At 49.7% G+C, this 27145-nt stretch overlaps 2 protein-coding genes across 2 annotated transcripts in view; both read left to right on the forward strand.

The window, feature by feature from the left end:
- The window catches only part of INSR (insulin receptor), a 191362-nt gene that overhangs the window by 65607 nt on the left and 98610 nt on the right, over positions 1–27145 (forward strand). The window lies entirely within an intron of this gene.
- LOC111522672 lies at positions 4198–4886 on the forward strand. Its single transcript, XM_023186822.2, is given in 5 exon segments — positions 4198–4247; positions 4249–4276; positions 4278–4363; positions 4365–4789; positions 4792–4886. Coding segments are annotated over 5 exon segments (684 nt in total).

A 27145-nucleotide genomic window follows, 5' to 3' on the forward strand; every position in this document is an offset into this window, starting at 1 on the left:
GAGTCTCGCTCTGCCGCCCAGGCTGGAGTGCAGTGGCCGGATCTCAGCTCACTGCAAGCTCCGCCTCCTGGGTTTACACCATTCTCCTGCCTCAGCCTCCCGAGTAGCTGGGACTACAGGCGCCCGCCAGGTTGCCCGGCTAGTTTTTTGTGTTTTTTAGTAGAGACGGGGTTTCACCGTGTTAGCCAGGATGGTCTCGATCTCCTGACCTCGTGATCCACCCGTCTCGGCCTCCCAAAGTGCTGAGATTACAGGCTTGAGCCACCGCGCCCGGCCTCATCCATCCTTTTATCTACTTTCCCAATAATCCACATGCCTGTCCCTCCATCTCTTCCAACCACTCACCCACCAATCTTCTCATCCATCTATCCACCCATCTATACATCCACTTATTCATTCATCCCTCCACCCACCCATTCATCCACCCATCCATGTATCCATTCATCTCTCCATCTATCCATGTGTCTATCATCTAATATAAGGGAGATGTTTTGAAGTATTAAAAGTGATTATTTCGTAGAACAGGGGACAGGGATCGTGTTTTCTTTACTCACTGCTACCTTATTAAATGCTTACTAGTTCTAAAAGCCTTGCAATTGATTCCCTTCAATTTTCCAACTCTATAATTGCAGCATCTGCAGATAATGATGACTTGTTGCCTTTTGCCAATAATTAGACCAGTTATTGCTGTTAACCTTGTTATGGCAGGAACTTCCAGAACAGTGTTCAGTGACGCAGCTGAATATGGTCAGCCCAGTCTCATTTCTGATTTGAGTGGAATGCCTCAAGTGTTTTACTGCAGAGGATAATTATATAATTGTTCATCCTCTCGACCTTCCTGTCTTTAGCCTCACTGAGTAAATGGGGTGTGATCGTGAAATCTTGATTGTCTCATAGATGCAAGAGACATAAACGACATTTGTCTGTGTATAATGACAGCAGATTTATTTTGCTAAGCCGTTAAGCTGTTAAAATAAGCCTTTAAACCCCCCGCCTCAATTTGCAAGCAGAGTGGAATGTTGTTTTGTTGCTTCCGGCCAAATGTCGCTATTCGTTTTAGAGCAGCTTTTGATGGAAAGTCTGGTGGACTGTAGGTCTGGATACTTGCTGGACCCTGTGTCATCACTAAAGTTAGGATGCATTTCAGAACCACACGGTACCACAGTGAACAGAGACAAATGGCCTTAGTGAGCAGGACCCATGGGGCCCTCTGGGGCTGTTTCTTGTGCCCCGAGAGAGGCCCTAGATTTGGGACAGTGATTTATGCCCCCCCCTTTTTTTCTGGGTGATGCTGCCCTGGTTTCTGTGTTGAAATATGACCTTAGTGTGAAGGTTCCGGTCTCAGACCATCCTGTTTCTGGTATGTTAAGAAACAGAAAAACACCTTTTAGAACACAATGTTAACCATCGAGGATACATGTCAGTGTTCTGGAAAAACAAAAACAAAAGCAAAGCAATTTATACCGCGACTGTGGTTTTCATCAGGGTGGGCTGCCTTTCCAGTCCATAACCCTGTGTGGCTTGATGAAGAACTCGTTTTGTAACTTGCAAGGGCATCTGCAATAGCTGCTGGTCCTCTTGGTGAAAGGGGAGGACCCACATGAGGTCTAAGCTGGCTGGAGTCGATGCAAAACTCTCACAGGCTTTGGAAAAAGCACGTGATCTTTCGATGAGAATGCAAATGTTGACCGGGCACGGTGGCTCACGCCTGTAATTGCATTTGGGGAGACGGAGGCAAGTGGATCGCTTGAGTCCAGGAGTTCGAGACCAGCCTGGGCAACTTGGTGAAACCCCATCTCTACAAAAAAATACAAAAATTAGCTGGGTGTGATAGTGCATGCCTGTAGTCCCAGCTACTTGAGAGGCTGAGGTGAGAGGATTGCTTGAGCTCAGGAGGTTGAGGCTGCAGTGAGCTGTGATTGCGCCACTGCACTCCAACCTAGGCAATAGAGCCAGACCGTTTTTTTTTTTTTAAATGCCAATGTTTGCTTGATTATTCAGCTGGTATTTAACACACAGTTCTTTGTTCCAGAGGGACTGTCCAGCAACAAATAGTGAATTCATTAATTTTTTGCACCTATTGAAAATAACTGGAAAAGGTATATGCTGGAAAACTCAGTGTTCTAGAAACATTCATGTTTGCTACCCCAAGAGCAAACATCATGGGATGCCTGATGCTTAGTGTTAAGAGGAGGGAATTCCACACAGCCTGTGGCTAGCTTTTCTTATTTCATTGGTGTCCAAGACAAGATTTGAACTGTTTACTAAAGGAAATTAGCATAATAAGTCTCCTCTGGCATATATTTCCAGCATCCAAGTGGAGCTGCTGAGATCTTGCTCAAGAGTAGCAAAATTGGCAGGAGGAGGAGGGCATTGGGTTTTACATCAGCTTTAACAATTTATCAGCCATTTTTGCAATTTGGAAACCTGTTTGGGGTATGGGTGTACCGAGATGAAACTGGGCTGTTTCTAGGACTCACCTCCTCCTTCAGGCTTTTTTTTTTTTTTCTTTTTTTTTTTAAACAGGGTCTGGCTTTGTTGCCCAGGCTGGCGTGTGTGACGTGATCATGGCTTACTGTAGCCTTGACCTCTTGGGCTCAAGCAGTCCTCCCACTTCAGCTTCCCGAATAGCTGGGACCACTGGTGCACACCATCACGCTTGGCTAATTTTTATATTTTTTTGTAGAGATGGGGTCTCACTATGTTGCCAGGGATGGTCTTGACCTATCAGGCTCAAGCAACTCTCCTGCCTCTGCCTCCCAAAGTGCTGGGATTACAGGCAGGAGCCACTGCAGTTGGTCCTCAGACATTTTTTTTTTTCTTTTTTCTTTGAGACGGAGTCTCGCTCTGTTGCCAGGCTGGAGTGCGGTGGTGTGATCGCGGCTCACTGCAACCTCCACCTCCTGGGTTCAAGCAATTCTCCTGCCTCAGGCTCCTGAGTAGCTGGGACTACAGGGACATGCCACCACACCCAGCTAATTTTTTTGTATTTTTAGTAGAGATGGGGTTTCACCATGTTGGCCAGGATGGTCTCTATCTCTTGACCTCGTGATCCTCCCGCCTCGGCCTCCCAAAGTGCTGGGGTTACAGGCGTGAGGCACCACGCCTGGACAATCCTTAGACATTTTTTAATTTTCCTTTTTCAGTGTTACAGTCAGCCATTTGCAAAATGAGACTTCCCCCTAACTTTGCGTCAAACTCAGAGACGTTGTCATCTTGGCTTTGATGTGGTGGAGAAGAGGGGCTTCCCATTCTGCGACGAGGTTTGTCCACCTGGGTCCGGTGGACACTGGGGCTGGATTGTTCTCTGGGGTGGGGCGAGAAGAGGGGCTTCCCATTCTGGGACGAGGTTTCTCCACCTGGATCCTGTGGACACTGGGGCTGGATTGTTCTCTGGGGCGGGGCCATCCTGGGCACTGCAGGGTGCTGAGCAGCATCCCTGGCTTCCACCCACTCCATGCCAGGAGCGCCGCCCCCAAGGCATGGCAAACACTAATGTCTCCAGACACTGCTAGGTGTCTCCTGGTGAGCAGAATCGCCTCCATTTGAGGACCCCTGGACCAGGGTGCTGGAATGGGGGTGAGGGGTACTCTGCAATTATTCTCTGCTCTTTTTTTGAGGGGATGGGGAATGGAAACCAAGAGTCTATCATCAGCCAAATGGCTCTGTGGCTTGACACTGCAGTGCTACCAACAAAAACCACGTCCCTAGTCTCGGGGGACCAAGGAATCTGGGGGAATACGATTATAGTCATGTAATGAGGGTGGGTTTATGTCTTACTCAAGTGCTGGGCTGGGGAGGCAGGACATAGCCGCAGGGAAGAAAACGGACAGGTCCTTCTCTCCTGGAAGCCCCTCGTGAAACACCTAATTGGTGACATGGTACACTGGAGAATCAGAGGGTGCCACGTAAGCATTTTGGCTTGGTGGTGGTGGGGGTGGGGGTGGGCCAGGCACTCAAGCACCCCTAAGCTGATCTGGAGAAAGTGTTGGGGAAGGGGAACATCAGTGTTTCTCCCTGAGAAATCATCTTACGCCCATGATGGCAACTGGCTCACAGTAACACTGAGGGAGCGAGCATCTTCTTATGGCTCGGTAACTCAATAGCTGTGTGGCCACGGGCAGGTTACTGAACCTCTCTGTGCCTCAGTCGTCTCCTCTGTAAAATGGTAACATCTAGGATTGTTGGGGGAAATAAATGGTTAATAATTGGAATAGTGCTGGGTGCATAGGAAGCTCTAAGTATTATAGCATGTGGCCACAGCCTCCCCTGTCCCCTCCTCTCTCCTGTCTCCTCTTTGCTGCTGCCCTGCTGCCTTGATGGGATATTCCGCGTCTGTCTCTGTCTGTCTGTCTGCCTGCCTGCCTGCCTGTCTCATCCCCTTTTCTTTCTTCTGTTCCCCCACCCCCACCACTGATGCAGTTTGGACCAAGTTTTCTTCAGCCAGCTAATTCAGAGACAAGGAGAACCTGGATATTTAATGGGGGCTTGGGGGACTTCCTTACAGCCGCAGGTCTCTGTGAAAAGGGCCCTGGATGATCTCTGCAAAAGCCCACCTGCTATTGGTTAGCCAGGACCATCTCCACTTTCAGACACCAGCTTCATCCAAACACTCTTTGCTGTATTTATAACTACAGTGCATTTCCTCGGGACGCACATCTTACGGCTTCTTGGCGCCTTCGCCCAGGGTGCACTGCTTGGACCATCGCCCTCCGGCAGAGACAGTGTCTTTCTTTGTGTGTTCTCCTTCCTCTGGTCGAGATGTGGCTTGGTCATCTGGAGTGGGGCCGTCAGAAGTCGCCTCGGCTTCGTGGAGGCTCGCTGTCCCCATGGCGGAGAGCTCGGCCACACACCCTGATGTCTCGACACCTTTGAGCTGCCCGTGAATGGGTTTTCAGAGCTTCCCGTGTTTACTTCGCTGCATGCCCCTGTGTGTGCTCTGGAGACCTTCTTGGCAGAGGAAAAGCCAAGTGGAAAACAGCCCTGCTTGGTGTCAGGGCTTGAGGTTGAGGGAGAAAGACTGAAACGGAGATTTGCATGAACTGGTTTGCGCATGTGACAAGGCTTTGTCTTAAAAAAAAAAAAAAAAAAAACTGGCCTGGTGCGGTGGCTCACTCCTGTAATCCCAGCACTTTGGGAGGCTGAGGCAGGCATATCATGAGGTCAAGAGATTGAGACCATCCTGGCCAACATGGTGAAACCCTGTCTCTACTAAAAATACAAAAATTAGCTGGGCGTGGTGGTGTACGCCTGTAGTCCCAGCTACTTGGGAGGCTGAGGTGGGAGATGGCTTGAACCCAGGAGGCAGAGGTTGCAATGAGCCGAGATCACGCCACTGCACTCCAGCCTGGGTGGCAGAGCGAGACTCCGCCCGTCTCAAAAAAAAAAAAAAAAAATTGTGTTCCAGTCTGTTCTGGTGGCTTAGAGGAGGGAAGATGGGAAATTTTGGGTTTAATAAGTAGCATCTATCAGGTTAAGGGCTTTGAAGCACCTGGGAACATCCACAAGTTACTATTTATTGAGCACCAGCTGTATACAGTTATTGAGCATGCATTGTCTCCCAGGCACATGGTCCTCATAACAATCTTCACAGAGCTAGGATTTGAACCCACAGTCTCTCTGGCTTCAGAACCCTAGCTTTTCCTGCTATACTCTGCCTTCCAGAGGAAGGGAATTTTTGTACTGGGTTTTGAAGGGTGAATAGGAGTTCAATGAGGAAGCAGCACAGTCTGTGCTAACCTTGCCTTCCTGATCCTCTTAGAGTTGGCCAGAAGCTACTATCTGGAGGCCAAAATTGGGTCACTAGGGTGACCAACTCATCACAGGGCCCTGGATTTTCTCTGCAAAAGCCCATCTGCTCTTGGTTACCCAGGACCATCACAATGTGCCCAGGTCACCCTACATTTCACCCAAAAGCAGAGTTTTACACCAGAGCCTGGACACTGATTGAATTTGCTTTAACTCATTTCTGTCAATGGTTAGCTCCAAAAATGCTCCCTTGGGTCTTCATGCTGGGCTTCTTTCTCTAGATACTTCCATTTCTTGGTTTGGGTGAAAATCAAATGAGGTAATTAGTGCTTGTGATATGTAAAGTGCAGTGTGTGACACATGGTAACCTCTTTAGTTGTAGCCTGTTGTTTTTGTTTGTTTGTTTGTTTGTTTTCGAGACAGAGTCTCGCTCTGTCACCCAGACTGGAGTGCAGTGGCGCAATCTCAGCTCACTGCAACCTCCGCCTCCCAGGTTCAAGCAATTCTCCTGTCTCAGCCTCCCGAGTAGCTGAGATTACAAGCACACACCACCACACCGGGCTAATTTTTGTATTTTTAGTAGAGGTGGTGTTTTGCCATGCTGGCCAGGCTGGTCTCAAACTCCTGACCTCAGGTGATACTCCCTCTTTGGTCTCCCAAAGTGCTGGGATTACAGGCGTGAGCCACAGTGCCTGGCCAGTTTTAGCCAGTTTTTCATTGGCCTCCCTCTTTGCCTTTTTTTTTTTTTTTGTGAGACAGAGTCTCACTCTGTCGCCCAGACTGAAGTGCAGTGGTGCGATCTCAGCTCACTGCAAGCTCTGCCTCCTGGGTTCACGCCATTCTCCTGCCTCAGCCTCCCGAGTAGCTGGGACTACAGGCGCCCGCCACCACACCCGGCTAATTTTTTGTATTTTTAGTAGAGACGGGGTTTCACCCTGTTAGCCAGGATGGTCTCGATCTCCTGACCTCGTGATCTGCCCGTCTCGGCCTCCCAAAGTGCTGGGATTACAGGCGTGAGCCGCCGCGCCCGGCCCCTCTTTGCCTTTTTTGCAAGGGAGCTGGCCTCCCTGTCCCTGGAGTAAGCAGGCTTCCTTATACCTACAGCTTCCTCTAAGGAAGCGTAGCTACCTCCAGCCTGGCCCTCCCCAAGGACTCAGCTGTTTCCTTCAACCAAGAGTAAGGAGTGGACCTAATCACTGCCAAATAGGGAAGCCAGGCTGGACGCTGTGGCTCACGCCTGTAATCCCAGCACTTTGGGAGGCTGAGGCGGGAGGATCGCTTGAGGCCAGGAATTGAAGACCAACTTGGGCAATGTAGCAAGACCTTGTCTCTAAACACATAAAAAAATTAGCTGGGCGCGGTGGCTCACGCCTGTGATCCCAGCACTTTGGGAGGCCGAGGCGGGCGGATCATGAGGTCAGGAGATCGAGACCGTCTTGGCTAACACGGTGAAACCCTGTCTCTACTAAAAAGACAAAAAATTAGCCGGGTGTGGTGCTGCGCACCTGTAGTCCCAGCTACTCGGAGGGCTGAGGCAGGAGAATGGTGTGAACCTGGGAGGCGGAGCTTGCAGTGAGCCGAGATCATGCCACTGCACTACAGCCTGGGCGACAAAGCGCGACTCTGTCTCAAGAAAAAAAAAAAATTAGCTAGCTGTGATGGCCCATGGCTGCAGTCCCAGCTACTCAGGAGGCTGAAGCAGGAGGACTGCTTGACCCCAGGAATTTGATGTTGCAGTGAGCTATGGTCACACCACTGAACACCAGCCAGGACAATAGAGCAAGACCCTGTCTCTTAAAAAAAAAAAAGAAAACCAGATGGGTGCTGGGGGTGAGGGACACATGTCAAATGTCAGACCTCTATCTGAGTAAGGAAATAGGTGCAGAGTTAGGATTAAGGGCCAAGACAGCTTGAGGTCATCAGAGGCCAGGGATTTCCATACAGGCTGCGGTCTGAAGTGCCAAGCTGGGCTAGAAAGATGTTGGGGAAGAGTCTCTGTCGCCCCCTTTTCTTCCCCGTTAATGCTGTCGGCTAAGCATGGGTCACTCTTGCTTTTCTTTTTCTTTTTTTTTTTTTTTACTGAGAATGTAGGCTCAGGAGTGTCTTTTAGCTTTCAACCCACCCCAGACTCTGACCTAGCCTTTCCCAAATGGTGTTGTGCAGAAAAATGAAAAGATTGTTAGGAGGATCATGTGCCTGGTGGACAGTACATGCCTTGATAACTGTAAACAGTTGGTGCTCAATATATCGTGGCTTGTGGATCTTCCCAGCTGCTTCAGAACCCCGAGTCTGCTGTATAATTATACTTGATCCCGACAACAGCCCTGCCAGGTGGGTGTTACTGTGATTCCCGTGTCCTGGCAAGTGGATGGGGGGCCTGGAGTAGCTGAATTGCCTAGAGAAGGGGAAACAGCCAGAAAGGAAAAGTTGAAACTCAGTGTGATGCCAGAGCCCATGCAAACTTTATCTTAAAAGGTCACATAGTATTTTTGGCTTTGCAGGCTGTGGGATCTCTCTCTCTCTCTTTTTTTTTGTTTGAGACGGAATCTCACTCTATAGCCCAGGCTGGAGTGCAGTGGTGCGATCTCAGCTCACTGCAACCTCCGCCTCTCAGGTTCAAGCGATTCTCCTGCCTCAGCCTCCCAAATAGCTGGGATTACAGATATGTGTCACCACAGCCGGCTCCTTTTTGTATTTTTAGTAGAAATGGGGTTTCGCCATGCTGGCCAGGCTGATCTTGAACTCCTCACCTCAGGTGATCTGCCCACCTCGGCCTTGCAAAGTGCTGGGATTACAGGCGTGAGCCACTGCACCCGGCCTTCTTTTCTTTTTTTTTTTTTTTTAGACAGGGTCTCACTCTGTTGCCCAGGTGGAGTGCAGTGGCACAATCTCAGCTCACTGCAACCTCTGCCTCCTGGGTTCAAGAGATTCTCCCACTTCAGCCTCCCGAGTAGCTGGGATTACAGGTGCGCAACACCACGGCTGGTTAATTTTTGTGTTTTTAGTAGAAACGGGGTCTCGCCATGTTGGCCAGGTTAGTCTCAAACTCCTCACCTCAAGTGATCCGCCCTCCTCAGCCTCCCAAAGTGCTGGGATTACAGGTATGAGCCACCGCGCCCGGCCTGGTGAGGACCTTCTTGCTGGTGGGGGCTCTCTGCAGAGTCCTGACAGGGAGCAGGGCATCACATGGCGAGGGGGCTGAGTGTCAGCTCAGGTCTCTCTTCCTCTTCTTATAAAACCACCAGTTCCACTCCTATGATAAACCATTAATCCATGAATGGATTAATCCACTTATGAGGACAGAGCCCTCATAATCACCTCTTAAAGGCCCCACCTCTCAGTGCTGCCACATGGGGAATTACACGTCAACATGAGTTTTGGAGGGGACAAATATTCAAATCATACTATTATGTTACCAGTAAAATTTAAAATATAGTAATAATAATGGCCGATGTGTGGCAGGCTTACCAAATACTAGACCCTGTGCTAAGTGTTTTATATCTATTATTTTATTTAATTTTCTTGGTCACTGCATAACATATGCTCTGTTAGTCCCAGGTTTTCGAATCGGCATAACAAGACCGAACCTACCCAGATTAGAGTTGGCACAAGTTGTAAAAATAGGATTCGCGGCTAGACACGGTGGCTCACACCTGTAATCCCAGCACTTTGGGAGGCCAAGGCAGAAGGATCACCTGAGGTCAGGAGTTCGAGACCAGCCTGGCCAACATGGCGAAACCCTGTCTCTACTTAAAATACAAAAATTAGCCAGGCGTGGGGGCGCACCTGTAGCCCCAGCTACTCGGGAAACTGAGGCAGGAGAATCACTTGAACCCGGGAGGCGGAGGTTGCAGTGAGCCAAGACCGTGCCACTGCACTCCAGCCTGGGCGACAAATAAAATAAAACAAAAAAATAGGATTCACTTTTGCCAGCAACTTGAAAAGGAGGCAAACAAACAACAAGACTACTCATCTCTGGAGAGGAGGCATTCAGATGTGCCTACTCAGCATTCCTGGAGATAGAACCAGATTTTGCATGGGTTAGAATCATATTTTGCCTGGAAAGCCACTCAGACGTCACTGTGCGGACTCTGTTCCCAGAGCCAGCTTCCTTTATTCCTTCAGACTCTTATGATTGGCTCAGGGGAAGGCACAGGACTCAGACTGGGCCAATCAGCTTTCTTAATTCCTCTAGCCTCCATGATTGGTTCAGGGGTGGGCATGTGACCCCAGAGGGTTTCCTTAAGATTCAGTTCTGAGACATTGGTGGGAGTGATTGAAAGAGAGATTTTTTCCTTGCTAGATCTTCCTTGCTGTGAGGCTATAATCCAGGTGCCACCATGTAGAGACCACCTGTCTCAGACTTCTTACACCATAGAAGGAAGCAGGACTGAGACAAGGAAAGGGAGAGCGATGGGGTGCCCATGACATCATTTGACACCTGGATCTAGCTATACCTGAAAGCATGCTTGTCCTATGACTTGTTAGTTAAATGAACCAGCAATCATTCTTTTCTCTTTTTTTGTTTTCTTTCTTTTCCTCCCTCCCTCCTTTTTCTTTCTTTTTCTTTTCTTTCTTTCTTTCTTTCTTTCTTTCTTTCTTTCTTTCTTTCTTTCTTTCTTTCTTTCTTTCTTTTTCTCTTTGCTTCCTTCCTTCCCTCCCTCCTTCCTTCCTTACCTCCCTCCTTTCCCTCCCTCCCTCTCTTTCTTTCTTTTTTTCTTTCTCCTTCCTTCCTTCCTTCCTTCCCTCCCTCCCACCCTCCCTCCCTCCCTTTCTCTTTCTTTCTTTCTCTCTCTTTTTCTTCCTTCCTTCCTTTCTCTCTCCCTCTCTCTCTCTCACCTGCCTGCCTTCCTTCCTTCCGTCCTTCCGTCCTTTCCTCCCTCCCTTCTCTCTCTCTCTCTGTATAACAGCTTTCTGTTCTCACAAACGGAGAGAGGTTTTGCTAATCCAAGGCATGACAATCAAATCAAAGCAACATGTGAAGCCCAGAGAGCCTCAGAACTCCGCTCAGTGGTTTCCAGCCCTGGGGGTGGTCAGTGGAAGTAACTGGAGCCCAGAGCTTCAAAGGCCAGTGTAGAGGATGGGAAGGTTGTGGTCAGGAGGGAGTGATATATCTGGTCCCTGCCACAGACACTCCTGCAGTTTGATCCTGGATCCTGGGTAATTTCCCCAGGTCCTGGGAAGCCTAACAAAGCCCCTACTCAGATGGTGGACTGCAAGTCCTTTGTGTGTGTTTGTTTTTAAAATCCACTTTAAATATGTCCGAAAACCACACACAGAGTGACTGCTGTGAAGAAGAGAGAATGGTTCATGTCTTCTTTGCTGCCACCAACAAGCCAGTTGCTTACTTCTCTGACATGAGAGCCTTGGCGGGAGCTCACTGGCTGCCTTCCTGCTGCCTCTAAGCCTCTGCACTTGCTGTTCCCTCTACGTACATGCTTTTCCCTGTGATCCTTCCTCATGTGATTTCCTCAGATTATCTTTGCTCAAACAACAGGCAAGGGCTGGGCCACGCCTGTAATCTCAGCCCTTTGGGCGGCCAAGGCAGGTGGATCACCTGGGGTCAGGAGTTGGAGACCAGCCTGGCCGACATGGCGAAACCCCACCTCTACAAAAAAGTAGCCAGATGTGGTGGCGGGTGCCCATAATCCCAGGCACTTGGGTGACTGAGGCAAGAGAATCACTTAAACCCAGGAGGCGAAGGTTGCAGTGAGTGGAGATCGCGCTGTTGCACTCCAGCCTGGGCAACAGAGCGGGGCTCCGTTTCATAAAAACAAAGAAACAGAAAACAACAAAACAAAAAACAAGAGGCAAGAAGTTCAGTGTGCAGAATCTCTCAGAAAAACCCACGGTTGTTGACCCCAGGTCTGCCCCTTTTGAGCAGGGTGACGTTAGGCAACTGATTTGATTTCTCTTAGATGAAATTTCCTCACTCCATGCTTATTCAACCGCAGTACTGAGGACATTTGGGGCTGGATTAGTCTGTCCGGTGGGGGCTGTCCTCGGCATTTTAGGGTGTTTAGTAGCATCCCTGGCCTCTCCCCACTAGATGCCAGTAGCACCCCACGCCACACCGGTTGCAACAACCAGAAATGTCTCGGAGACGCTGCCAAGCCGCCCCCCGGGCGTGTCAGAATTTCTCTCCTTCCCCCTATGTTTTCCTACGGAGGCAGAACGTGTTTATTTCTTTGCTCACTGTTTTGCAATCTCTCTTCCCCCACCACAAGGCAGGGACTCCCCTGTCTCCATCACCATCCCATCCTCCCACACTGAAGAGAGCTTTTAGGACTCTTCTGAGCAGCAGATTCTTGGGTGCAGCCTTCTGTTTCATTCCTGGGGATTTATCTCTGCTGAGTGATGGGTACACGAGAACTCTTTGTATCACCCTTGCAACTTTTCCGTTTTGTTTTTACGAAAGGGAAAAAAAAAAGAAGGCCGGACGTGGTGGCTCACGCCTGTAATCCCAGCACTTTGGGAGGCTGAGGCCGGTGGATCATGAGGTCAGGAGATCGAGACCATCCTGGCTAACACAATGAAACCCCGTCTCTACTAAAAATATAAAAAATTAGCCGGGTGAGGTGGCGGGCGCCTGTAGTCCCAGCTACTCGGGAGGCTGAGGCAGGAGAATGGCATGAACCCAGGAGGCGGAGCCTGCAGTGAGCCGAGATTGCGCCACTGCACTCCAGCCTGGGTGACAGAGGCCCGCTCTGTCTCCCAAAAAAAAAAAAAAAAAAAAAAAGGAAAAAAGAAAAAGGTGAGAGATATCACTCGCTGACTGCTACCGAAACATTCTGTGGCTAGGAGAGGAAAATACCGGGAAGGGTGAATATGGTCGGTTGAATGATGCCTTTCCCTTCCCCCAGAGATGCCCACATCGTAATCCCTGTTACCTGTGAATTTGGTACCTCACTTGGCACAAGGCTCTTTGCAGATGTAATTAAGTTGAGGATCTTGAGAAGGGGGATGATCCTAGATTATCTGGTGCACCAGATGTCATCACAGGGACCCTTTTCAGGGAAAGAGGGAGGCAAGAGATCAGAATGGTATGGCCAAGATAAAACGGCTGCCCTAAAAGCTGGATTTTCTCTGGAGCCTCCAGAAAGAACCAGCCTTTGGTGACATCTTGATTTTAGCCGTGTAAGACTCATTTTGGGCTTTTCACCACCAAAACTGTGAGAAAATAGGCAGGGCATGGTGGCTCATGCCTGTAATGCCAATGCTTTGGGAGGCCAAGGTGGGACGATTTCTTGAGGCTAGGAGTTTGAGACCAGTCTCGGCAACATAGGAAGACCCCATCTCTACAAAACAATTAGCTGAGCTTGGTGGCACACATCTATATTGCCGGCTACTTGGGAGGTTGAGGTGGGAGGATAGCTTGAGCCCAGGAGCTCGAGGCTGCAGTGAGCCATGATTGCACCACTGCACTCCAGCCTAGGCAACAGAGTAACATCCTGATGCAAGAGAAAATAATAAATGTATGTCATTTTACATTTGTGGGCATTTGTGACAGCAGCAGTGGGAAAAGGATACAGTGAGAAACCCAGCATCTAAGCCTGGAAACTCCCTCTGAGCAGGTCTCTAGCCAGGGGCCAACAGGAGTTGGAGCAGAGGCTTGGTGAGAGGTGGATACGGAGCCCCAGCATCCTGGTGGCCTTGCTGTGGCTTCTGGGGACACCTGCAGTGGCTCCCTTAGACTGCGGCAGTTTGTTCCTTCCTAGGCCGCCTGGATACAAGGCACCTGCACTTTAGAACCCAGAGCCCAGGGACATCCCCTGTGGTTCCCTGTTACCCTCTGGATGTCTGTCCTGCTACTATGCACCTCTCCCCAACGCCTGGCACACAGTGGGAGTTCAGGGGCTGTCTCATTTGTACCACATAACATCACGGAGGTCCAAGATGCCATGCAATATTCTGTTTAGGATTTCAGGGTCACAGTCAGTTACTTCCATCTTCTTTTTGTCTTTGAGACAGAGTCTCGCTCTGTTGCCCAGGCTGGAGTGCAATGGCGTGATCTCAGCTCACTGCAACCTCTGCCTCCTGGATTTAAGCGGTTCTCCTGACTCCGCCTCCCAAGTAGCTGGGATTACAGGTGCACACCACCACACCTGGATAATGTTTTGTATTTTTAGTAGAGATGGGGTTTCACCATGTTAGTCAGGCTGGTCTTGAACTCCTGACCTCAGGTTATCCGCCTGGCTTGGCCTCCCAAAGCGCTGGGATTACAGGCGTGAGCCACTGCACCCGGCTTGCTTCCATCTTCTTAGCCACTTTTCCCTCTGGTGAGACCATGAGATTTGGAAGCTGTTTCATTTCCCATCCGAATTTCCCAACAGAGCCGGGGCTTTGTGATTCGAATATGTTCAGAGAAGGAAGCAGAAATGAAGGATGTTATCAGAAAAGGAGGCTCGGGGCTGGGTGCAGTGGCTGACATCTGCACTAATCCCAGCACTTTGGGAGGCCGAGGTGGGTGGATCACCTGAGGTCAGGAGTTCGAGACCAGGCTGGCCAACATGATGAAACCCCATCTCTACTAAAAATTACAAAACTTAGCCGGGCGTGGTGGCACGCGCCTGTAATCCAAGCTACTCGGGAGACTGAGGCAGGAGAATCTCTTGAACCCAGGAGGTGAAGGTTGCAGTGAGCCAAGATCATGCCACTGCACTCCAGCCTGGGTGACAGAGCAAGACTCCATCTAAAATAAATAAATAAATAAATAAAAGAAAAGGAAGCTCAGTAGTTTTTAGGGGCTGCTGGCATTTCCAAGCTGTAGGCATTTTGCTTTGAGTCTTTTTCTGTCTTTCGAGTCATCCTGAAGTGGAACCCAAAGAGGACTGAGTGGGTGGAGGGGGTGGTGGTGGGGACGGCTGTCTGCTCTGCTGGAATTGACAGTCTGGGAGATCATTGTGGTGTTTTTGGAGTGATTCTTAACCCCAGATATAGACAGTGACACAAGGGGCATAAATACGAGGAACAGTGACCTTCCCTGGTGTCCTTGTTTGAAGCATTTGACCATCTGGGCGAGGCCTGGGAGTGTCTGAACTGACTGGTGCTTCCATGAACAAGCACAGACTCAGAGCTCGTGGTCCTGGGTTCGAATCCCAGTTCTTCTACTTCTTTGCTGTGTGACCTTTGTCTACAAAAAATAAAAATTTAGCCAGTCACAGTGGCGTGTGCCTGTAGCCCCAGCTACTTGGGAGGCTGAGGCGGGAAGATCCACTGAGCCCAGGGGTCGAGGCTGAAGTGAGCTATGATTGCACCACCGCACAGCCTGGGCAACAGAGCCAGACTGTGAAGAAGGAAATGAAGGGAGGGAGGCAGGGAAGAAGGAAGGAAGGAGGGAGGGAGGGGGGAAGGAAGGAAGGAAGAAGGGAGGGAAGAAGGAAGGAAGGAGGGAGGGAAGGAAGGAAAGGGAGTGAGGGAGGAAGGGAGGGAGGGAGAAAGGGAGAGAAGAGGGAAGGACAGAAGGAAGGAAGGAAGAGAAGAAAAAAAGGGAAGGGAAGGACCTTCGGAACTACTGAACATCTCTGTTTCCTCATCTATAAAAAGCGGGATAAATCATCATCACACCTTCCTCTATGGCCACTGAGTGGATGAAATGAGACGGCATTTGCAAATCCCCTAACGCATACCTGGTCCCTGATGTTGTTCCTCGGGCTGCAGCGATGATGGAGGTTTAAAACTCCCAGATGCTGTGTTGAAATCTCTCACGTGGACAACCAGTCCACCAGCAGAGAACGTCATTTTTCCATCCTGGGTAAACAGGGTAGAGAAGAATGAGGACCTCAGGCCAGGTTGGACAGACCTCGCTCGGTGACCTTGGGAAGGCTTTTAACGTTTAACTTTAATGGTAACGTCTGGCTCCCTCTGGTTAGGCGGCCGGCGGCCCAGCCGTCTTGTCTTGAAGTTGCTGTTGCCTTCTGTCGTGGGTTTATTTGTTCAGCAAATGTTTATGGAGGGGCCAGCACAGGGGTAATGAGAACTCGAGTTCTGCGAGGACGTGTGAAGAAACAGGTTCCGAGCCCCAGGGAGGAAAGAAGAGGTGACTGCCTCCCTCCGGGAAAAATGTCTCTTCTCATACCTGGTTCATTTCTCAAATGGAATTTCCCCCTTCAGATGAGTAAGGAGTTTAATCACAAAGAGAAAACACCTTCATCACAAAGCCATCCTTAAAAGGGATTTATTGAGAAGCTGGTTCATAGACTTCTCACTCAGGTTGCCTAACAGCCAACCTGTTTGGGTTTTGGGAAGTTAAAGTGTCTATATCCTATTTCTCTCTCCTTTCTTTCCTCCCTTCCTTCCTTCCTTCCTTCCTCCCTCCCTTCCTTCCTTCCTTTTTTTGAGACAAAGTCTTGCCCTGTCGCCCAGGCTGGAGTACAATGGCACGATTTCGGCTCACTGCAACCTCTGCCTCCCGGGTTCAAGCGATTCTCCTGCCTCAGCCTCCGGAGTAGCTGAGATTACAGGCATGCACCACCACGCCTGGCTAATTTTCTGTATCTTTAGTAGAGATGGGGTTTCACCATGTTGGCCAGGCTGGTCTCAAACTCCTGACTTCAGCCTCCCAAAGAGCTGGGATGACAGGCGTGAGCCACTGTGCCCAGCCAGTTCTGACTTTTTAACTTGTGATTTGACTTTTCCTGTCTAAAGTCTTTCCCTGCTGGTCACGAGTTGTTGAAGATGTTGCTCTTCTTCGTAGACAAATAGAGGAGCCTATGCACTGGGCTATGGACGCTAATACTTGGAAGATGTGCGAATGATTTGCAACCTTTGCTGCAGAAATCATCCTTCTGAGATGCTCTTTGGCTCCATAAATAAAGGACCTGTAGGAGAGAATTTATTTTGAGCATTCCTTGGGGAGAGAAGCAAAGGGAAAGTGAATGCTGCGTAATCATTCTTCGCATGCTTTATGGAGGGTGGGTTCCTGCAGTGCCCTGTAGTGGTTGAAAGCATCTAAGCCTCACATTTTAAACAGAGCTGAAAAAGGACTCTAATTGCTGGCCTGGGATCCTTGTGTGCTGTAGGAATTCACTGAGGGGTCGGGGCTGAAGAGGCTGCTAGAGGGTGGCATAGAAGGAGATGGAAATTTCTCTCTGGGCACAGTGACTCACACCTGTAATCCCAGCACTTTGGGAGGCCGAGGCAGGTGGATCACCTGAGGTCAGGAGTTCGAGACCAGCCTGGCCAACGTGTTGAAACCCCGTCTCTACTAAAAATACAAAAAAGTAGCGGGGCGTGGTGGCGGGTGCCTGTAACCCCAATTACTTGGGAGGCTGAGGCAGGAGAATTGCTTGAACCCGGGAGGCGGAGGTTGCGGTGAGCCAAGATCATGCCATTGCACTCCAGCCTGGGTGACAGAGTGAAACTCCGTCTCAAAAAAACCCAAACATAAATTAAAAGAAAAATATTCTCTCTGATTCTGCCTGCCTGCTGGGCTGGAAGCACCATGAGGTCACAGTCCACGATGTCTTGTCACTATTGAAGCGCTCCCAAAACATGCCAGACCCTTAGCAAATCTTGGACAGGTGAATGTGTGTTGGATTCAACATGTGTCTCCAAGGTGGGAGCTGAGCGGGAACTGCTGGGCTTGGGTCCGGGGGATGATGGAGAATGGCAGTGTGACTGTGGGGAAGCCAGGGGCGTGGGGTGCTGGAGCCCCCAAAGCTATAAATCAGGGCCTGATGAACAGACAGATGGATCAACTCAGCCATTTCAGCCCCATCCGCTTTGATGATTTCCCTTTGGCTCTGGCAAGGGTTTTGCTCACCAGGTGGTTCTCACCCTAGGGTGGTCTGGGTATTTCTGGGGACATCTGTGGTTGTCATACATCGGGACGGGAGGGGAGATCCTCCTGGCATGGGGTGGGCGGAGGCCAGGGATGCTGCTCAGCACCCTGCAGTGTACGAGGCGGCCCCACCTGAGACGAAGATCTGGCTCTGAATACCACCAGTCCTGAGGCTGAGAAACGCTACTTTAAGATAACAGTGGGCCGGGCGCGGTGGCTTAAGCCTGTAATCCCAGCACTTTGGGAGGCCAAGACGGGCGGATCACGAGGTCAGGAGATCGAGACCATCCTGGCTAACACGGTGAAACCCCATCTCTTCTAAAAAATACAAAAAACTAGCCGGGCGAGGTGGCGGACGCCTGTAGTCCCAGCTACTCGGGAGGCTGAGGCAGGAGAATGGCGTAAACCCGGGGGACGGAGCTTGCAGTGAGCTGAGATCCGGCCACTGCACTCCAGCCTTGGGCAACAGAGCGAGATTCCGTCTCAAAAAAAAAAAAAAGATAACAGTGAAGGGGGGAAATTATCCACCCCAGGGTCTGAGTCTGTGACTTGGGAAACAGCCCCAGCATTACCAGGTGTTGAATTCGTGAGAATGAAAGGAGAAGGTGTGTAGCCCGTGACCCAGTCCTGCCCCAGACAAACCGATCTTCCCTCCAAAGCTCCATTTGGCAGAAGGAGTGTTTTCGTTGCCTCTTGCCCAGGGTATCTCCCCTGATAAGCGTTGTGGATTGTTCCAGATCGCGTTGATGGGGACAGCTTCCTAGTCCGCGGCTGCCAGCCCTGACCCTGCAGCTTTCAGTCTGTGGGAGCGGAGGCAGCTGCTGAGTGGTTTACTCTGCCCCTGTGTAAATGGGGTCATGCATGTTTTGGTTCCTGAGGGGTCACCGATGGTGCACCTTTTTGTTGTTGTTAGTTAATTTAATTTGTTACTAATAATAAAATCCGGAACTTACCTGACCCCGGAAGTCCCAGGTCGTTAAAAATGCTTGGTGGAATGCATGTCCTTTTCCAATGCCGGCTCCTTTGGAAAACACAGAGGATGGAGTGAAATCCTTACCTGGATTGTACCGGCAGTTGGATGACAGCATCATCTCCTGAAAACGGAATTTAGCTTATTACTAAATAAGACAGCGCAGTGCCTCACACCTGTCATCCTGGTACTTAGAGAGGCTGAGGTGGGAGAAATTCTTGAGGTCAGGAGTTCAAAACCAGGCTGGGCAATACAGAAAGAACTCCGTGTCTACTAAAAATATAAAAATTGGCTGGGTGTGGTGGCGTGCACCTGTAGTCACAGCTACTCGGGAGGCTGAGGCGGGAGAATCGCTTAAGCCCAGGAAGTCGAGGCTGCAGTGAGCTGTGACTGTGCCACTGCACTCCAGCCCGAGCAGCAGAGAGAGATCCTGTTTCAAACCAACCAACCAGCCAGCCAACAAGCAGACCCCAAGGGGACCATTTTTCCGGAATTACCTGGTTGTATCAAGAACAGTTTGATCAACACCTGTAATCCCAGCACTTTGGGAGGCCAAGGAGGGTGGATCACCTGAGATCAGGAGTTCGAGACCAGCCTGACCAACATGATGAAACCCTGTCTCTACTAAAAATACAACAATTAGCGGGGCATGGTGGTGGGTGCCTGTAATCCCAGCCCTACTTGGGAGGCAGAGGCAGGAGAATGGTTTGAACCTGGGAGGCAGAGGCTGCAGTGAGCTGTGATTGTGCCACTGTATTCCAGCCTGGGCCATAGAGCAAGACTCTGTCTGTCTGTCTGTCTGTTTGTATCTCTTTCTCTCTCTCTCTCCATATATATATATATATAGTCTCGCTGTGTCACCAGGCTGGAGGGCAGTGGTGTGATCTTGGCTCACTGCAACTTGCAACTCCCTGATTCAAGTGATTCTCCTGTCTCAGTCTCTCGAGTAGCTAGGATTACAGGCACGTGCCACCATGCCCAGCTAATTTTTGTATTTTTGTGTTTTTAGTAGGGATGCGGTTTCACCATGTTGGCCAGGATGGTCTTGATCTCCTGACCTCATGATCTGCCCACCTCAGCCTCCCAAAGGGCTGGGATTACCTGCGTAAGCCACTGCACCCAGCCTAATCTTTGTATCCCTAGCAGAGACTAGGTTTTGCCATGTTGTCTAAGCTGGTCTTGAGCTCCTGGGTTCAAGCGATCCACCCACTTGGGCCTCCCCAAGTGCTGGGATTACAGGTGCGAGCCACGGCGCCCAGCCACAGCTGTTGTTTTCTCACTGGCTTGAGAATTGTTCTCTTAAGCTGGTCAAGGTTATGACGGTTTGTGTGGCCTGTGCACGTGTGTGTGGTCAGATCCCATTTTTCTAAAGCAAAGTTTCTATTTGGGTATCTGCTGTGTAATTTTTCAGGGATTTTTTTCCTGGTTGCTAAGGAAAGGTACATTAAATTTTATCTTTGCATCCTGTAGAACTCTTTGTGAATAATACACAGCCAGAGGGAAGACAGGCTGAGGAAACTGATAGGAAGGAAGTTCAAGGGGGCGATTTCTATGTGAGAACCAAGAAACACCTTTGATCTTTAGATTTCAAAGTGGGAAATTCAAGGTGAGGTGGGTGTGGAATTAGGAGTAAACCCAAGAAGACCGAATGGGCGGATCCTCCTGGCAGCCACAGAATGGTTACGTGGCATGAGATCAGTGACATCTCAGAGGGGGTTGTTGTCTTGGACTTAGACGAGTTCCAAGAAGCAGAAGTTCGTGAGCCAAACATGAGGTGGTTTTCTAAGGGGTACAAGGGCTGGAAGTGGGGCCAGCTCTTAACCACAAATCCCTTTCCATGCCCAAGGCCACAAGCTCCTTGTAACTCTCTTCTTTCTTTCTCTCCCTCCCTCCTCCCTCCCTTTCTTCTCCCCTCCTCCCTCCCTTCTCCCCTCCCTCCCTCCCTCCTTCCCTTCCTTCCTTCCCTCCCTCTTTCCTTCCTTCCTTCTCAAAAAGGTCTCACTCTGTCATCCCGGCTAGAGTGCAACGGCACAATCATAGCTCACTGCAGCCTCAAACCCCTGTGCTCTAGGGATCCTCCTGCCTCAGTCCCTCAAGTAGTTTTTAAACTTGCTTGTAGAGATGGGTCTTGCTCTCTTGCCCAGGCTTGTCTTGAACTTCTGGTCTCAAGCAGTCCTTCTGCCTCAGCCTCCCAAAGTGCTGGGATTACAGGCATGAGCCACTGCCCCGGTCCACTCTTTCCTTAGCCAGGCTAGGGAGACATACGTGGGCAAACTCATGCTTATTTGAGATGGTTTCTTTATCCTCGTGAGATTTTCCCTCTTTGCAACTTCCTTGTGCCCTCCCCAGCCTCCTCTCAGCATCTGTGTGTGGGTGAAGGGGCTTTGCTATACCTTCTGCTTTGGGTCTCATTCATTTTATTTTGTTTTGTTTTGTTTTGAGATGGAGTCTCACTCTGTCACCCAGGCTGGAGTGCAGTGGCACCATCTCGGCTCACTGCAACCTCTGCCTCCTGGGTTCAAGCGATTCTCCTGCCTCAGCCTCCCGAGCAGCTAGGATTACAGGTGCCTCCCACCATGACTGGCTAATTTTTCTATTTTTAGTAGAGACAGGGTTTTATCATATTGGCCAGGCTGGTCTCGAACTCCTGACCTCAGGTGATCCGCGTGCTTCGGCTTCCCAAAGTGCTGGGATTACAGGCGTGAGCCACCGCGCCCAGCCAGGGGTCTCATTCATTTTAGTTGGAGCCCAAATTCCCTGGTGATTCAAGTTCCCAGTCATTCTCGGCGTTCTATAATCACAGGCCTTACAGAGCAATGCACCCAATGGCCCTCAAATTATGGTTTCCTTAGGAGGCTATTAAATCCTGATTTCTGAGAGGAAAATTGGGGATTTTGTGCTTTCCCTTTTAGACCTGAGTGTTCTGTTACTGTGGGTGAGCTCTTTTAGAAACTTCCAAGTGGTTTCAAAGGGGATTTAGGTGTTATTGGGAAGTGTGGTTGACAACGTGATATTTGGGCTTTAGAAAAACAGCATGTCACCTGTTTTATTTACTCCTTGATAACTTTTTGTTTGTTGTTGTGGTGGTTGTTGTTGAGATAGAGTCTCAGTCTGCCGCCCAGGCTGGAGTGCCGTGGTGCAATCTCTGTTCACTGAAACCTCCTCCTACCGGGTTCAAGGAATTCTCGTGCCTCAGCCTCCCAAGTAGCTGGGATTACAGCGTGCCACCACGCCCGGCTAATTTTTCTGTTTCTTAGTAGAATTTTTGTATTTTTGTACACTTTTTGTATTTTTTAGTTTCATCATGTTGGCCAGGCTGGTCTTGAACTCCTGACCTCAAGTGATCCACCCGCTTTGGCCTCCCAAAGTGCTGGGATTACAGGTGTGAGCCACCCTGCCCGGCCTTCCTTGATGACTCTTTTGGGTTGTGTCCTTTTAGGAAAGAGGAGAATGCAGGGTTGATGGGAATGTGGAGAGACTGTGGGTTCAGATCCAGACGCACAGATACCAGTGTCTGGTTGTGATCCTCCTGGGCTCGGTTGTGGGATCCTGGAGAGCAGTTTCTGCCTCCTGTGCCTGGCCAGGGGCTGCTTGGCACAGATCGGGTTCATATTTGCATTTGCTGAATTGAATGGAGCGAGGTGATGGGTTGGACTGAGAGGATCAACTGCCTGGAAGGACCAGTTACCAGTTCGGGTCACCAGCAACAGCAGCTCTGCCTCCGGTACCTGGACGATTTGGGAGCAACACACAAAAGTGGGGACAAACACAGTTTTCCCAAGAATGCATCAAAGTTTTCAAAGAATGCATCAACAACAACGATTACTACAGTTGCTCAATGCACGCTTTGAATTCCATCATTTAATCCCGAGGCCAGCAACCTTTTTGACGCCAAAGGACTGATTTTGTGGAAGACAGTGTTTCCACAGACTGAGCCGGGGCCGGGGGGTGGGGGTGATTTCAGGATGATTCAAGCCCATTACATTCGTCGTGCACTTTATTTGTATTATTATTACATTGTAATATATAATGAAATAATTGTATAACTCACCATGATGTAGAATCAGTGGGAGCCCTGAGCTGGTTTTCCTGCACTAGATGGTCCATTCTGGGGGTGATGGGAGACGGTGACAAATCATCAGGCATTAGATTCTTTTTTTTTTTTTTTTTTTGAGATGGAGTCTCACTCCATTGTCCAGGCTGGAGTGCAATGGCGTGATCTTGGCTCACTGCAATCTCCGCCTCCCGGGTTCAAGCGATTCTTCTGCCTCTGCCTCCCGAGTAGCTGGGATTACAGGCACTCACCGCCACACCTGGCTAATTTTTGTGTTTTTAGTAGAGACGGGGTTTCACATGTTGGTCAGGCTGGTCTCGAACTCCTGACCTCATGATCCCATTTGGTGGTGATGGGAGACAGTGACAGATCATCAAGCATTAGATTCTCATAAGGAGTGTGCAACCTAGATACCTCGTATGCACAGGTCACAATAGGGTACATGCTCCTATGAGAATCTGATGCTGCTGCTGATCTGACAGGAGGCGCAGGTCGCGTGGTCATATGAGCGATGGGGAGTGACTGTAAATACAGATGAAGCTTCCATCGCTCTCCCACCACTCACCTCCTGCTGTGCAGCCTGGTTCCTAACTGGCTGGTTTGAAACTAGACTGGGCAACATGGCCAAACCCCGTCTGCACAAAAAATACCAAAATTAGCTGAGTGTGGATCATAAGTGTGTGCCTATAGTCCCAGCTACTTGGGAGGTTCAGGTGGGAGGATAGAGTGAGCCCAAGAGGTGGAAGCTGCAGTGAGCTGTGATCACACCCACTGCACTCCAGCCTGGGTTACAGAATGAGATTCTGTCTCTCAACTCCCCGAGGGGTGGGGGACCCCCTGATTTAATCCAACCCTCTCCTCCCCATGAAATAAAGGAAGTTGTGGGTGCTATTTTGTGCATCATCCCTTCTAGTACTCAAGTCAGCCCAAGGTACTTCGATGGTTCCCTTCTGCACATGGGGAAACTGAGGCACAGAAAGCAGAGTTATGTGACCAGGAAGTAGCTCTGTCTGCTTGAAACTCAGGTCTGCCTGATACCATAGGTCCTTGCACTCCACGTGGTGGCGATGGAAGCTGTGGCTCGCAGGTCTGAAGGGAGAGCCTCAGTGTCTCACTCTGTCACCCAGGCTGGAGTGCAATCATAGCCTACTGCAGCTTTGACCTCCTGGGCTAATCGATCCTCCCACCTTAGCCTCCCGAGTAGCTGGGACTACAGGTGTGCACCGCAATGCCCACCTAATTTTTGTATTATCTGTAGAGATGGCGGTGGGTGGGGGGGGGTGGGCTTGCCATGTTGCCCAGGCTGGTCTTGAACTCCTGACCTCAAGTGATCCTCTGGCCTCAGCCTCCTGAAGTACGGGGATTACAGGCATGAGAGAGCCACTGCAGGAAGCCAAGAGAGCAGATTTGGACAATGTAGAATTTCTCTGCACTCCCCCTACTGTCCCCATCTAAGGCCTGACTACTGTGGGACTGACAGGCATGGCTGGCTGTCCATCTGTCCCTTAGTTTGATTGCATAGCAGAGATGAGGAAGGAAGGCAGAAACTGAGCTAGAAAGTTGGCATTTGGCGCTCTGGGTTTTCAATGCACGAAAGCAACACTTTGGCTTTTTTTTTTTTTTTTTTTTCTCTTGAGACGGAGTCTTGCTCTGTCGCCCAGGCTGGGGTGCAGTGGCTGGATCTCAGCTCACTGCAAGCTCCGCCTTCCGGGTTTATGCCATTCTCCCGCCTCAGCCTCCCGAGTAGCTGGGACTATAGGCGCCCGCCACCTCGCCCGGCTAGTTTTTTTGTATTTTTTAAGTAGAGACGAGGTTTCACAGCGTTAGCCAGGATGGTCTCGATCTCCTGACCTCGTGATCCGCCCATCTCGGCCTCCCAAAGTGCTGGGATTACAGGCTTGAGCCACCGCGCCCAGCCCACTTTGGCTTTTATAGAATAACCTTCTGAGGAAATTAACAACCTAGGCATTTCAGCCCCCTGTGAACTTGCTTGGAGCATAGTCACAATTTGTAAGGAAATGTTCTTGCATGCCCCATGCTGATTTCTCTCTGTCTACCCTCTAGGCTGTGGAATGGTCTGTTTTAACCATTAGCTTGTATCTGGAGCTCAGATGGTGCTGGCCACTCCATAGGAGTTCAGATCTGTTGATGGAAGCCACTAGAGAATGGGACAAGCAAGAGGAGGTGTTCTGCTGCCTAGTAAACTTTTTCTTTCTTTTTTTTTTTTTTTTTGAGATGAAGTTTCGCTTTTGTTGCCCAAGCTGGAGTGCAGTGGTGCCATCTTGACTCACCGCAACTTCTCCCTCCTGGGTTCAAGTGACTCTCCTGCCTCAGCCTCCCAAGCAGCTGGGATTACGGGCACCTGCCACCATGCCCGGCTACTTTTTTTTGTATATTTAGTAGAAATGAGGTTTTGCCATGTTGGCTAGGCTGGTCTCGAACTTCTGACCTCAAGTGCTCTGCCCGCCTCGGCCTTCCAAAGTGCTGGGATGACAGGCGTGAGCCACCGTGCCCGGCTCTACCCATCTTTCTTACATGATGATATTCAGCAGCCAGTCTGATAGGGGAGCATTGTTTGTCTTTATTTTCCTTATTGCATTTTCCCCGCATAGGTGCCGGCATCAGTAGCATAAATCCAGGTAGAGCTGGGAGGTTCCAGCTGTCTGGGCTGTTTGCTCTGGTGGACGAAGAGCAGCTGCAAGGTGGGGCTGATTGGCCAGTGAAGTCTGAGGAGCCAGAGGGAAACGTATTCCTTTCTTTTGTTGAAATCAACACGGGCAGGAAATGGATATTTCCCCCAGTGGGAGAACTTTACATGTTTTTCTAACAGAATAGCAGTGTCTGAGGTGTATACATGGGGATTGGCCCCACCTGGGAAAACGAGGCCATGAGGCTTCTGGCACGGAGATGACACACGGAGCCTCTTGTAACTTCTAGAGGGGAAAACAAAGCCATCATTCCAGGCTGGGCGACGTCTGTAATCCCAGCACTTTGGGAGGCCGAGGCAGGTGGATCACCTGAGGTCAGCAGTTCGAGACCAGCCTGGCCAACATGGTGAAACCCCATCTCTACTAAAAATCCAAAAAAACAAAACAAAACAAAATAGCTGGGTGTGGTGCTGGGCACCTGTAATCCCAGCTACTCAGGAGGCTGAGGCAGGAGAATTGGTTGAACCCGGGAGGCAGAGATTGCAGTGAGCCAAGATCACACCGCTGCACTCCAGCCTGGGTGGCAAGAGTGAAACTCCGTCTCAAAAATAAATAAATAAAATAAAATAAAATAAAAAATAAAAATTAAAGCAGTCAGCCTGGCTTTTAGGAACCCACAGAATCAGGAAGTAAGCTAAAAGTTGTCTCCCTTTTGTCACGGTGGAATTTGAAATAGGTGCATTTTCCTTCTGACTTATGATTCTGTTTCACCGTGCTTCTGCAGAAATTCAGTATGTCCCCATGGGCACCTGTGTCCTTCAGGAGTTGAGGAAATTTTCTCCATTCCCTGTCCCTGTCCCTAGACTCTGCCAGCTCCTGCATGTAGCAGCTCCCAGGAAAACTGTCGACCTGTGCACATTCAAGACTGCCATATACTTGTTATTGAAAAGCCATCAGTCATGTGAGCGGAACTTTTTATGGCTGAGATTGTCCCCAGGGAAACCCGCCTTGCAATTCAGACGTTCCACGGAGATCAATTCCAAACTCTCATCCCGTTCCCACTTCCTTGTTCCCATGGAGGCTGCGGTTCTCTCTCCCTGTGCCTCTTGCAGATGGTCATACCTATTTCCAAAAATGACACAGAAAACTTCAACATGTGGCTAAATTTGAACAGAGAAAAATAAGCAAAGAATTCAAGGTGCAAGGCGTTTTCAGGGAGAGAGGGAGAGATTTTGCATGCTTTGAAGGGATGATCTTTAATGAGTTGAGGGTCACCTAGAATAGAATTAAACTGTTAGTGAGCAAATTGTTGGAAATGCAAGGAGAAGCTTCGGAGAAGACTCCAACACAGCCTTGATCTGGGAGATAAGACTCAGGTAACAAAAAGTTTGAACAACATGGTTAATAAGATTGTGGTAACAGATAGGACTGAACTTTGCACTCTGCAAACAATACACATTTTAAAGTGCTCTTGGAATGGTTAGAAAAAGTAATCATCTGTTAAATCTGAAAAAACAAAAAACAAAAAACAAAAAAACACCCCAAACCAATGCTTTCCATAAAAGCAGACATTGTACTGGCTCTAATCTCTGGCTGCAAGTAAGCATAACTGGAAATTAATTTTTAAAAGCTTAACTAGGCCAGGCGCGGTGGCTCAAGCCTGTAATCCCAGCACTTTGGGAGGCCAAGACGGGCGGATGACGAGGTCAGGAGATGGAGACCATCCTGGCTAACACGGTGAAACCCCGTCTCTACTAAAAAAATACAAAAAACTAGCCGGGCGAGGTGGCGGGCGCCTGTAGTCCCAGCTACTCCGGAGGCTGAGGCAGGAGAATGGCGGAAAGCTGGGAGGCGGAGCTTGCAGTGAGCTGAGATCCGGCCACTGCACTCCAGCCCGGGCGACAGAGCGAGACTCCGTCTCAAAAAAAAAAAAAAAAAAAAAA

The sequence above is a fragment of the Piliocolobus tephrosceles genome, chromosome 21 (genome assembly GCF_002776525.5).
Source record: "Piliocolobus tephrosceles isolate RC106 chromosome 21, ASM277652v3, whole genome shotgun sequence".
NCBI classification, from domain to species: domain Eukaryota; kingdom Metazoa; phylum Chordata; class Mammalia; order Primates; family Cercopithecidae; genus Piliocolobus; species Piliocolobus tephrosceles.